This window comes from Helicoverpa armigera, chromosome 9, assembly GCF_030705265.1.
Source record: "Helicoverpa armigera isolate CAAS_96S chromosome 9, ASM3070526v1, whole genome shotgun sequence".
In the NCBI taxonomy this organism is placed as follows: domain Eukaryota; kingdom Metazoa; phylum Arthropoda; class Insecta; order Lepidoptera; family Noctuidae; genus Helicoverpa; species Helicoverpa armigera.
The window spans coordinates 1,209,366-1,222,525 of record NC_087128.1 but is presented as its reverse complement, the minus strand read 5'-3'; the positions used below and the strand labels follow the sequence as shown (position 1 = coordinate 1,222,525).

At 38.3% G+C, this 13,160-nt stretch overlaps 3 protein-coding genes across 5 annotated transcripts in view; 2 read left to right on the top strand and 1 right to left on the bottom strand.

Moving 5' to 3' along the window:
* Positions 1-355: 355 nt before the first annotated feature.
* LOC110372736 (mediator of RNA polymerase II transcription subunit 19) lies at positions 356-3,407 on the bottom strand. 2 transcript variants are annotated; one of them, XR_010276787.1, is made up of 4 exons: positions 3,102-3,407; positions 2,654-3,025; positions 2,086-2,365; positions 356-1,293 (listed from the first exon to the last, which is right to left on the bottom strand). XR_010276787.1 is itself a non-coding variant. In XM_064036271.1 (3 exons), the coding sequence occupies exons 1-3, from the start codon at positions 3,280-3,282 to the stop codon at positions 2,205-2,207; spliced, it is 714 nt and encodes a 237-aa protein (XP_063892341.1). In that variant the 5' UTR covers positions 3,283-3,407; the 3' UTR covers positions 2,002-2,204. The 2 variants fall into 2 exon arrangements, 1 of the variants encoding a protein (XP_063892341.1); XM_064036271.1 differs by lacking the exon at positions 356-1,293 and having other exon boundaries at positions 2,002-2,365.
* Positions 3,408-3,902: 495 nt separating this feature from the next.
* On the top strand, positions 3,903-9,929 carry LOC110372749 (uncharacterized). The gene is made up of 2 exons (XM_021329707.3): positions 3,903-4,263; positions 4,386-9,929. The coding sequence occupies exons 1-2, from the start codon at positions 4,213-4,215 to the stop codon at positions 9,651-9,653; spliced, it is 5,319 nt and encodes a 1,772-aa protein (XP_021185382.3). The 5' UTR covers positions 3,903-4,212; the 3' UTR covers positions 9,654-9,929.
* A 701-nt stretch (positions 9,930-10,630) lies between these two features.
* LOC110372750 (thioredoxin reductase 1, mitochondrial) overlaps positions 10,631-13,160 on the top strand; it is a 28,796-nt gene continuing 26,266 nt past the window's right edge. Inside the window, exons 1-2 of one of the 2 annotated variants that reach the window (XM_049839314.2) lie at positions 10,631-10,694; positions 11,087-11,104. In XM_049839314.2, the coding sequence (XP_049695271.1) occupies positions 10,646-10,694; positions 11,087-11,104 (67 nt within the window). In that variant the 5' untranslated portion in view covers positions 10,631-10,645. The remainder of the gene's footprint in view (positions 10,695-11,086; positions 11,105-13,160) is intronic. The other variant, XM_049839315.2, reaches the window with a different exon arrangement.

Sequence of the window (13,160 nt, the reverse complement as noted above, 5' to 3'; positions counted from 1 at the left end):
TCAAGTAAAACCATGGAATTCTACGGTTTGCCACAGTCGTGAAGCTAACACTGTCGCTCAAAATATCGACTGAAATGTTATGAATAAACCAACAATGACCCTGAACTCATCGATCGCTATGCAGCGTATTCTAGCAAAAAAAATTGTTAGAATACTATGTCAATACATCATAATATGTATTACATTCTAATCAAACTTTGTTTGAACTACAAAATAAAGTGACTGCAACAATTATTCAGATCTTTGGGACATTGATCGATCTACTACTTCATTCATATCACATATCTAACTGTAGTAAAAATACTGGCCATGGGTAAATGGATTTAAACAAACTGCAATAAATAAAACAGCATGATAACATTCTATCAAATTTATTACGTCTATGAGAGTGGTAGGTACTTCTTACACATAAAATAAAACAAAATGATGTATGATATGAATATTTACAATGGCTTTTCTGAAAATATGGAAAGAATTCTAAGAAAATGGTAAAATAACTAAATCTTCATTACTGTATTATGTTTATTAATTATAACTTAATTCCATAAGAGTCAAGCCCAAAGAGATGACGGGAGTTATCTTAAGCTAACATACATCACTAATGTTATTCCTATGAACACAGTACACTCCTTTCATACAACTTATCCTTCCAAACATTAAGTTGCTAGAGTTCGTTCCAAGGATAATGGCGGTTCAGAATATCGTATATCTGCTTCAGCGGGCGGCGGAGATGCTCCAAAGGCAAGCGGCCATTAGATTTGGCGAACTCTATCTATAACAAGATTTAGACCAGCTAACTCAAGCCATAAAGAAAATAATAATTAAGATAATTTGTAATCAAATATTGTTTTTGAAAACTACAGAATACTGAAATATAAACTATGGTTAATTGCAAAACAATTATCATTTGTTCAATTAATTGTAAAACAATTATCGTTTGTAGCTTTCTATTTTATTTAAGACATATTTTTTACTATACTGTTTTGTAGCAAGTCCACATAACATTTTCATCCATCACCATTTATTTCTTACAAAAAATTCTTAACAGTTCAGTTCTTATCTTTCTTGTTGATAAACAATCTTCCATCTGTTCCCAATGACACCTTTATTTGTAGCTAATTCTATATCTAATACTACTCAGAGTGATGGCTGCCTGAAAATTTGAAAAAGGAGTAAAGACTATGATAGTTGAGACTCATGTGGTAAATGTTAAGCTGAAAGTGAATAATAAAAAATCTACATAGAATACAATTATATACAGTTATTGCAGCCTAGTCACCAGAAACACCTTAGGGTCAGTTCACACCGAGACGCGACGCGGCGCGACGCTGCGCGCACATTTTTCACAGAGCGACTCAGAATATACTTTATTCACTACACGAAAAGATACACATTACATTGTGAGAATTCAGATTACGTTGCACCACGCAGCGCTGCGCCTCGCGGCGCCGCGCGGCGCCTCGCGGCGTAGCGCGACGTATCGTGACGTAGCTGTGCATCGCCGGACGAGCGACGTGCAAGAGCGGTGCTGCGCCTCGCGCGGCGCAGCGCGGCGTCGCGAGGTGCAGCCTGAGGCCGCTGTGGCGACTTCTCTACTATTTCCGTCCAGAATTCATTTAGAATTGATGCAGTTTGGTCGAGTGCTCAATTGAAAATATAATGATAGACTGGGATCTTGTTATAATCGGACTTCTTGCAGAAGAGGAAGAGGATGAAGTGTACAAAAATAAAATTAAAAAGAAGACATCACACAGAAGTATTTGGGTGCATAATTTATGGAGAAATAGAAGAATTCATGGTGAATTCCATACTTTGTCTTTTGACCACATTGCCAACTATCCAGAAAAGTTTTATGATTATTACAAAATGGACTACCAAAAGTTTCAAAACTTATTAAATGTGTTGCGCCTCGCGGCGCCTCGCTGCGCAGCGAGGCGTTGTCCTGCTACGATTTTAAAAGATGCGCCTCGCGGCGTTGCGATGCGTCTCGCAACGCCGCGCGGCGCAGCGCGGCGCAGCGCGAAATCATTGGCCTCTTTGAGTATCGTCGCGTCGCGTCGCGTCTCGGTGTGAACTGACCCTTAGTCAACATTGAGATAAATCCTTTTTGGTTGCAGCCCATACTTGAGTGTAACTGAGTTATAAGACTATATGGCGTCTCTTTGGGCTCAATAGCTTCAACTTACATACTAAAGTACAATAGCTTAAGGTATTGGGTGCTGGCTCGGCGTGAGACCGCCGTGCTCGGGACTATGTTTCTGCTTTTTTCTCTTCTTCTCCTTTTTCCGTTTCTTACGTTCCTTGTCATCATCGTGCCGTTTCTGCTTTTTGTGTTTCTTCTCATATGTGTCTGGGTTGGAGGAGTCTGTTGATACAAATAATAAGTCAAGTTCACATTCATCACAACCTTAATTAATGTGATATGCAAGTTTTATTATGTTTAGGGATATGTTATGAGTTTGGTTCCAGTTACTAAGAAATACAAGATTTATTGTGAACAGGTAACATTAATATCAAATCAAAAGTGTAATAAGATTTTACTTATTTCATTAATGGATTGAGTTGTTTCAAGATTATTCCTGTTACACAAATGAAGATGTTATGAAATATAAGCATGTACATATAAATATTGCTGCAGAATAGTGTTGCTTACCTTGAAGTGGTGTCTCTTGTCCTGGGGGCACCCCATCCTTATGCTTATGTTTCTTGTGTTTGGTCTTGTGTCGCTTTGGTGGGGTGGCACTTACATACCGGTACTGTTCAGGTAATGGCCCTGGATGGAGCCGGAACCCAGCTAGTTGAGCACTTGTTAGTGGTAGTAATTCTTTACCACCTATAGGCCTTTTAGCTATCACCGACCCTAAAGTACTATTATCCTCTTGTCCAGGCCCATCAAGGATTCCAGGGAGATTTGGCAGGAAGGAAGATAGTGATTCTTTAAGTTTTTTGCCATTAAATTTACTATACGAGTGCTCAAGTCCATAATAAGCCATTAAATTAGTTGCTCCTGTGAGTTCACATTCTCCTGTAAATATAGTCAATAATGTATTGCTTGTAAATAAATAATTACACCAGTTTTTGTGCGTCGTAGCTAGACCTACCTGGAGGTTCTTTCATCAAATAGAATGGTCCACTATGCACTATAGACGGGTTTTTGCCGAGTGAGATGGTAGTTTTGAGAGTTCCAGAGGAATCCTGACGAGAAACCACTGGTGACCTCGCTCCTCGCGGCGAGGACTTCGGAGAATATGGTTCTACTTTTCTAAACTGATCAGACATCATCTTGCATCTGCATTGTCTACATAACAAACCAAAAGAAAAGAAAATCTCACTAAAGAAAACGATAAAAACTTAACACCCTCACTTCGAACGAAGAGCTTCTTGACAAATTTGCAAAAAAAAACTTGTAGGTTGGGAAATTGAGATGAAGTATCTACTCTTTTAGTCGATTATACACTTGTCTAAATTAAAGCATTTATAGATTTATGTGTAAATGGATAAGGACCTTATCATGAAAATAAATCTATAATATTAACATTAAGTCAGTTTGTTTAGTTTTACCTGAATTTTCTACCATAGTTACATTTTCAATAAATAAGTCCTTTTGAAATAATCGACTAAAAATCTTTTAGTTTTTAGTACAAATAGAATGAGCATCACTAGTAAGTGAAAGGTTTATGTGAAATTCGGATACACATACACAATGCGATTGATTGTGCAATGCAAACGAACACACATCCAACGATTTTGTTATAATAAAGTTTTTTTGAATAAACTCAGGCAAATAATGTAAAAACCACTGTGAAGTAATTATTTTTCCATTATATAGTTTTTCTTCTGTCTATGGTTAAAAACCACGTGTTCATGATTAGCGCCATGCTTGGTCAAAGAAGTTTAAAAAAATAAAATTTAAGAAGTAAAAAAAATAGTCTATGGTTCATGAATTAGCTTCTCGTAATACGCTACGATTTTCGATAATGTGTTTGGAAATAAACAGTATATCGGGTTAATTTGGTTTTGTTTGTGTTCAATTGTGCAATTTAAAACCTGAAAAATGTTTGTGAACTGTGATTTGAGTGGTACAAATAAAGAACAACGCTTTTGATATCACTATTCCTCGCTGTGCGGAGTGACGCCATTTTACGGGAATGATCAGCCCGCGGCTGCCTCATACTAAGCCTGATGTAAGGATTGCTCTGTTCAAACGGATGCATGGAAACAAATCTTTATTCTTGCACTCGTGCTGGACGGACGAATTCCGAGGTACAGATTGTATATTTATATTATTGTTGATACGATGATAATTCAAATCATGTTTCGATTTCCTCTTGTTTGAGCGTCTTTTGTTTCCTAGTAGTCAAAAGCACGTGTTTGTATTTTTCCAGAAAACTATGGAAGATGGTAATATTGTCAATACGAAAGACGATAAAAACACATCAGCGTCATTGACAAACTTATACGGCGATCGGCCAGCGAAATTAACCGCAAATGGGCACGAATTCGCTGGCGAGCCGTCCAGTCCGCCCGACGAGCCGTACGAGCAGTGCCGGCAGCCCGCCGACACTTCCAACGACGACAAGTTCAAAAAACGCATCAACCCTCTTAGAATACATCTTGGCAAAAGACCTTTTGTCGATAACTCTCTTCCGTACTATAACGCCTGCAAGAAAAGAAAGCCTTCATCAAATAAACCTTGTGATAGCAGCACACCTACACACTCAGTGCCCCGAGTGCCCAAACTTATTCCTAAGAATTTAGATCGTAGTCAATTTCACAATGTATCATCACAAGCAGAGAGTGATGCAATCAATGAACGAGACAAACCAGTGCCTCGGCTTGTGCCTAAAAGCCAGCTGTTACAGTTCAAAAAGGGTAAAGCAGAAAAGGGAGCCCAGTTGAAAGAATATGCACAGAGCTTGGGTCTTCAACCGATGGTGAAGTTTAAGTGTCGGAAGTGCTGTTCCATGTCATTTAAAACCTTAGCCATGTTGAAAGAACACCAGTTAGTGTGTCGAGCACAAGCAAAAGAGCCTGCGCTAAGCCCTGAGGCAGCACCTTGTCCCGAACCTAATACCAGTGGACCATCAAGAGTTACTAGAAAAGTTTATTTGTGCTCAGCTTGTGGAACGTATTATGAGAACTGGAATCTCTTTCTTCACATGAGAGAAGTACACAACAGACATATTTGCCTATTTTGTTTGGGTATGTTTTCAAAAGCTGAGAAGTTATCATCTCATCTCACAAATAAACACAATGTTAAAGAGTTTAGCTATGAAAGTAAAGAAGAGTTCTTCAATGTCTACAGTGGTACTTTGTATTTAATGTGCTGTGCATGTGATGAAATATGCAGTGAACAAGATGATTTTTTCAACCATGATTGTAATAATGTTAAGCCAAAACCTGTGCCTGTTCTTATTAGCAAGAATGCAGTCAAAACAAATAGCATAAAAAATGCTAAAAATGTCAATGAAGTTTCAAGTAACGGGCCCACAAGTATAGCAAAAGAACCAACAAAACCTATGTTTGATCGGAAAGACAATTGTGATGGTAAACTAGAGACAGTCACATCTCAAACACATAGGACTGCAGCTATTATACCTGATACAAATACTAGTGAACCAGTTGTTAGTGATACAAGCATCAGCTCTGATAGTTCAATTACAACTAGCAAGGACAACACAGTTGATTCAGGAATGGAACTTGAGAGTTCTGATACAAAGCCAGTCTCAAGTCCAGTGCAGCAAACAGTTTTCAGTCCTGACAGAAGTAAACCAACAATTCCGAATGGTGATGAAAGCTTTGAACATTCTGATGAAAGTGATTCAGTTTCTGATGAAGTTAATGAACCAATCAAGGAACCATCACCAACTAAGCAGCAAGAAAATGTTTGTGCTCCTGTAGAGAAAGAAAAGGAATGTGGTATCAAGTTAAAATTAAGTTTGAACAATGCAAATTCACCTGTCATCATTAATTCTACTGTAGACCCTACAATCGGACAGCAAAAAGTTCAAAAGCCACCTACACGTGTGAGAAGACCACCAAAACGATATGAAAAAGATGCACATCTTGACCTTTCAGGACCCCCTAAAACACCATCAATTAAAATGACAATATGTGACAGAGCAGACAGTCCATTTGTAAAAACAACAATTTTTGAAAATAACAAAGAGACAACACTGAAAACTCTTTTAAATAACAATCTCGAAACTGCTTCTAAACCACCTGAAATCAAATTAGAAAACACTGTGAAAACTACAATTTATGATAATAAATTAGAAGATATTAACACTCTCAATAGAGTACCCAAATTAACAGTGAGGGTCCCCAAGGAACTTTTGGATAAAGATTCATCAAGTGATTACTCTTCTGATAGTGATGTAAGTGATAAACTGACAGTTGATGAAAATACCACCATACAAGAAGAAGAAGAAGTTAAAACTAAAGCTGAGTCACCAACTGAACATCCACCAATTGAACCCTTGACACCACCGGCAGAGGTGAAGGTAGAAGAATCTTTGCAACCAGATGAGGACATCCAGGTGAAAGATGAAAATGAAGATGTTAAGCCAGAACCCAAACCTGAACCAGAAATGGAATTAGAGCAACCTGCTGAGCCAACAGTGGAAGAACCTACTATACCTGTCACAGAATTATCTCTAGATAAGCCACTTGATAAGTATCCACTGAAAGATCTATTGAAAGTGTTTTTGTCATCCACTGTCCACAGTTGCATATATTGCAATCATGTGCGGAAGATTGCAGTCAATTGTGAGCAACTAGCTTTACACATGGTGGCACAGCACCGCTTTGCAGCTACTGTGGACAGCATCACAGCGGAGGAGCTAATGCCTGAAACTATTACTGCTAAACTGAAGACAGGTGCCTCAGAACTCAATTTGGTTTACATAAACTTGGATTCCTATGACAGTGTAGATAAGTGTGATGATGTTCAATATGACTATATGTTTGAGTGTTTTCAGTGTTATTTCAAAACTGCTATCCATAAAGATCTCTACTTACATAATCGTAAAATGCATCAAAAAACTATATTACTGTGTGTAATGTGTAAATCTAATTTTTATAGTTATAGTGAATTAATATGTCATTTATGTCCTGGAACATATGATTCTGAATATGAGATTAAGTTTAGATGCTGCTTGTGCAATGTAGATGCTATTCCATCACCATTTAGACTGATGGTACACCTACGAAAAATTCATCATACCTGTGATGTCTGTCTGGAACTTTGTCACAATCAAGCTCGCCTCTCAAATCATGTTTGGAAACATAAACTGCACCACTTATGTTACCGGTGTGGCATTGCATATAGAAATAAACCTGACATAACCAATCACTTGTTTTGGAAACATGGCACTGAAAGTGTGCTGTGTAAGAAATGTTTACAGAAAAAGTGGCCCCATGTCTATCACTTCTGTACACCTCCTGCTATATTTGTATGTGAAGAATGTAGTTTGCAATTTACAAGAGCAGTTTACTTAAAAGTTCATAAAAGATTTCACTCTAATGAGTTTCCCCATGTTTGTACAGAAGAAGGTTGTACTGAGAAGTTTGTTTCCAAAAAACTCCTTAACAGACATTTAGATGAACATAGAAAGAAATTAATAATTGAAGATTTGAATGAAGTTAAGCCTACTGTGCCAATTGAAGTATTACAAGAAACATCTAAAGACCCTGTACCTATTATTGATTTGGATGATATAAAACCGAAGGAGGAAGCTGGAACTTCCGAGCCGAAAGCTGAGTCTGGAACTGAGCAGCTAACCAAAAAAGAAAAGAAGAAGAAATTAAAGGATAAGGACGCCCTATTACTCGATGTGAATTTACCGGCACTAAACCTTTCAGAAAGTGATAGTAGTGATGAATCAGATAGCGGTATTCCGCCAACTATTAAAGATGAGAAAATAGAAGAAAAGATAAAGGAAGAAGACGGTCCTAAAGTAGAGTCCACGGAATTAAATCGGACAGATGATAATACAGTGACTCAAAAGACAGAGGAGAAAACTGAGACCCTTGACGAGAAGCCAAACGAGCAGCAGGTGCTGGACATATGGGATAACTTCAAAAAATATCAAGCAAAAGTTGAAAAGACAAAAGAAAAAACGCCTCCACTTGTACCAATCAGAAAACATGTCTGTGAATCTGATCACGATTATTGTTTGGTGCCGACTGACATGAATGGCGATGAAGATTTGTTCAACAGTAGTGACACTAAAAAGAAAAATAAAAAATCTCCCAAGAAACAACGTGGTGATTTATCATCAACTAGTAGCAGCAGCAGCGATTCCGATTCCAGCTGCTCTTGTGGTTCTAACTGCAGTTGTTCATCTAGCAGTGGTTCATCTTCATCCAGCTCCTCGGATTCAGATTCGTCAGACGACTCTGGAAATGAAAAAGAAAAGAAAAAGACCAGACGTCTTAAAAAGGTGTTACCCAACAGGAGATGCAGCACAGGTTCTAATGTTGATGTGATGGGAGTATCTGAAACACCTATATTGATTCCTGAAAAAACGGAACCTCCAATTGCGGAAACAGATCTCGACACTGATGAAAGTGAAACAGATGAAGAGTTTTATGATGAGCATCCGCAACGAATAGGTAACAAGTTGTACGAAGAAAAACGTAATCAGCTGATGAATCTCTCTTCTGTGGCGCCTTCAGACGCGGGTTCAATATCTGGCGAGCCTAGTAGACCTACTACACCTATAAAGGAGGAAGAGAAAGAAGAAAAAGAACCCAAAGAGGAACCTGAAGTAAAAGTGAAATCAGCTAGTAAGAAGAAGAGCAAAAAGAAAAAGAAATCCAAGAATTCCAAAAAGCATGGGCCCATAAAAATTAACATTCCTAAAGACATCATATCAAAATCTGAAGTAGAGACACCAGCGCCTCTAATTCCTAATAAGATAACAATATCTTTACAATCCAATACAGTACAAATCCCAGAAGCACCGAAACCTAGCCCAATCGTGGCAGAAGTAAGCTCATCTGCATCTTCGGCCGAAAACAAACGAGCATCTAAAAGGAGACGAGTCCCTAATAAGTTCTACGGGTACTCTAGTGACGAAGAAGCGCCACAGCCTCACACTCCAGTCGCTGCATTAAAACCGCAACAGCCTCCGAAACTGGAGTGGAGGAAAGAAGATTTGCCGTCACCAGTGACTCACAAGGCGAAGAAAGAAGTACCATCTACTGTGATTTCGAGCAGACTGTACAATTACACAGACCCCATTAGGTTGACAGCCCCCATTCCTGACCCCGAGCCGCCGCGTATCTTAATGAATTCGGAATCTATGGAGTCGAGTGACTCTGATTCGAGTGAGGAAGGGAACTTAGAAATATATCAGCCTACCGGTCAGAGTTCCGTGCCGCCACCACCCACATATTTGAATTCGGGGACCTCCAGCTTGCCGTACGCGTTCCAGAGGCCTGCCGTGCGGGAAGCACGCGAAGGCGAGAGTGTATACTGCTACTGTCGATGTCCATACGATGAGGTGTCCGAGATGATCGCGTGCGACGCTGAAGGCTGTCCCATCGAATGGTTCCATTTCGAGTGTGTCGGTATCATGGTACCGCCTAAAGGCAAATGGTACTGCCCCGAATGTAGGAAAAATCAAAGTTTCTCAGGTTACAGATAATTCTAATTAAATTGTAAGTGTATATAACATTGCTGTATTGTTATTATATCTGTATATAACTTATTGACGATTGTAGATAATTAGGCTTTACCTGTATATCTTTGTAGGTAGTTTCTGTAAGTTTTAGGTTATTAGGTCTGAAAAAATGTATCATTGTTATAAAAAGTACACGTTATGCTTGATACCGGCTGTGCAGCCACTTCTGTAACCTGGCAAATTGTTAATGACATTAACCTACTGCAGCAGCGGAAATATAAATCCGATTTTTGATACCAATTCAAGCAGTTTAATTTTATTTTCCTTTAGATTATAGAATAGATACTACTACAAAACCCTTTCTGAACCAAAGAAGTTGAATATCACTTGTATAAATTCACAATCAATAAAAAAAAATCATCGTTACGGAAAATGCTAGTCGCTGCGCTGCGTAGAAACCATTTATAGGTAGGTATCGGCGAAGGACAGAGGTGTGTAGGTGGGGTATGTGTGGCCTAAGTTACAAGCGTGTATCGTAGCTGTACCTTTGGAATTTATTTAGAACTAACTTTCGCCCGCGGTTTCACCCGCGTCCCGTAGCCTGATGGGGACAAAAACAATCCTAAAACCTCCCGGGTCTAAGTTACCTCCCCTCTAATTTCAGCCAAATCGGTCAAGCCGTCTCTACGGGAAAAGCCGATGTAATAAATCTAAGTACCCCTCATGTGCTGGTGTCTGTATAACGATGGTATCATAAGTTTATTACCTGTTAAGACCACGAAGCCAGCTCAGGAACGATGAGACTTCAGCAGGCGGCATGCAATAGCCGCGTGCGACTACAGGACAGACAAGTCGGTTTTTTTTGATAACGCAAAACCTTTTATGTTCTACCTTATTATTTAATCACAAATCTATGGGTTTGGCGTTGTCATAACGACAGTGATAAGTTAAAACCAGCGTTGTATCACCTGGCCCATAAAAATTGCAGCAACATTAGCACTAAAATTGCAATAAAAATGGATCTATCCCATCTTTGTCCCCACAAGGAGCAGTGCAGCAAGTTTGGTAAGATTAACGTGTATTTCCAATGCCTCAGAATTAGTATACCTAAATGTAGGTACCTACATAGGTAATGCTACATCAACGAATTCAATTAACCCCTAAGTATCAGAGTTATCCCTTATTTAATGTGGCTCTCATATTTTACATGTAAGTACACAAAATTGTCGTGGTCTTTCCAATATAATGAAGTTTTAGGATGTATATTGGAGGTACCTATTTAGGTGTGCAAGCTAGAATGCTTTAGACTCTGGCACCTAATTAATTGAAGCCTATAGCTGTGGTTATAGCATAGAAAAGACTAGCGTTGTTATAGGCACCTACTTAACTGATACCTAGTATTGGCATGAAATAATGAACTAAATGCATTTTTGTTTTATGTACTCGTTCGTGTAAAGGTGGATTTGTGTTCATGGGTTAGTATGTCAAGTGAATTAATGTAGTATACCTACTGCGTAACTATGACGTAGCTTAGTATTTTAGATAAAATATTGGAAAAACGAAAGGCGAAACTTGAAAGTTAATACACCGAAGTAGGTACCTAGGTTGGTACTTGGTACCTATAATATACCTACATAGTTTTAAAATTAGATAATAGTAATAAACAGCTCCATAGGTACCTATGCATGTTCAAAATTGAGTCATCTTTTAAAGGTAAATTACTTATGTAAGTACCTAGTCGTAGATAAAATATGTACCTACCTAGCTACTGGTACTATGTATCTACTTATTTCATTTAGGTAAGATAGAACAGGTCACAGATTACTATAATAGTTGTTTGATTTAACCAAATTCGTCTAAAGCTCTCTTCAACTTCTTCGTCCTGGGGCCCGATTCTCCTAATTTTACTTAAGCGACCTTCGATTGACGTTCGACTCGATTCGACTGAGATCCAATCCCGACTCGATTACGATTGAAGCGTATGTGGCATTCCGCTATTTTTTCTTTGAAATAAACGTTTTTATCCTTTTCTGTCATTCAATAATGAATCATTTTGTCTGCAAATGCAAAATTTGATTGCAAAATGATTGTACAGCAAACTACCGTATAGACCAAAATCATCAAAATAGCAGACCAATCGCACACCAATCAAATGTCAATCGAATACGATTGGTCTTTTATTAGTAGCAGAATGCCCGATATGGTTAAAACTGCTATTACGATCATATTGCGATTCGATTTCTATTCGATTTTGACATTATTAACTTAGGAGAATCGGGGCCCTGCCCTCTTCCGAAGTAATTTGGGATCGGTGCGATGTTTATCGTTTCAATTCCTCTCTGCCAGCCATCATACTAACTTCCGCTCCCTTTTTATTCATGGCTTTTTCAGGCAATTAGTCCATATTTTGCTTGGTCTATCTCTGCCTCCGTATTCACCCACATTTATAATTAACACACTCATTGTGGCACGTGTTCCACACCGTCCATACCACTAAACGTCAGTCATAGCTACATATATTTAAACTGTGGCCATAGTGCCTTGTATATGCTCGTTCATCGTCTATCATAACGTGTTTATTTCTGTTAAATTTTCATTAAAGTTTTCATTTCTGCTTCTTTTCATTCCTCTTTTTCAATTCTCAAAATTCCGATTCATACCAGGTCTAATAATTGGGCTTGGGCTTTGGCTTTTAAAGTAAGAAATATTTCATCTTATTTCTACAATTAGGGTTGGAACAGTGTGTAGGTAAAGCCTATCCCAGAATAGTGTAATTAGGTACCTCTATATCACCTCAGTTCGATACATTCCTCTTGCTGTCAAGATTTATAGCAAACAAACTTACATGGTGAACTTTCAATTTTCGAGTAGGTACCTCCTAAGGTACGTACCAAAAAACTTACCAGTCTAAATATTTTGTGTCGTACCTATTATTTTATGACCAGTTTGCTGTAAATAGGTCGCTTATCAAATAGCATTGGTTTATTTGATATTATCGCTGGCTAATGGTGTTGTATTTCCTTATGTGAAATGTCCCCAATACGACAGTAATTTGATGTGTAGTGTTGATTACCTACAGTGCCTGCCTATGGCTAATATATAGTGATCACGTTAGACCTCATTTCGTACACATACCTACTTACTTTGGACTTAATTAGCTGAAATTACCTGAAAGAGGGAGACCCACTAATATTTCCTGGTATAGACTTGTTTCATTACTGACCTGACCAGTGCCTGGGTACAAGACTTTAGATCTAGATATAGACATGCCCCTACAAAAAGCTAGAATATGTACCTAGGTACCAATACCTGATAGGAAATAAGACTCGCTCATAAAAATGACTCCACAATGTTAAAAGGCAGTTAGATATTATACCTACCTACCGATACAATTACCTTCTTAATAAATATAGTACATACATACAGACGTAAGAAAATTTCCAAAATGACTCACACAGTTAATTTGCATTATTAATTTTGAAAATCATGTTTTTAACCCCCGACGCAAAAACGACGGGGTGTTATAAGTTT

Excerpts from the sequence above, each read along its gene's own strand:
- LOC110372749 (XM_021329707.3), top strand. The coding sequence starts at position 4,213 with ATGGAAACAAATCTTTATTCTTGCACTCGTGCTGGACGGACGAATTCC. Across the intron at positions 4,264-4,385 it reads CTGGACGGACGAATTCCGAG|AAAACTATGGAAGATGGTAA; the intron begins GTACAGATTGTA and ends GTATTTTTCCAG.
- LOC110372736 (XM_064036271.1), bottom strand. The coding sequence starts at position 3,282 with ATGATGTCTGATCAGTTTAGAAAAGTAGAACCATATTCTCCGAAGTCC. Across the intron at positions 3,026-3,101 it reads TTTGATGAAAGAACCTCCAG|GAGAATGTGAACTCACAGGA; the intron begins GTAGGTCTAGCT and ends CTATATTTACAG. Across the intron at positions 2,366-2,653 it reads ACAAGAGACACCACTTCAAG|ACTCCTCCAACCCAGACACA; the intron begins GTAAGCAACACT and ends TTGTATCAACAG.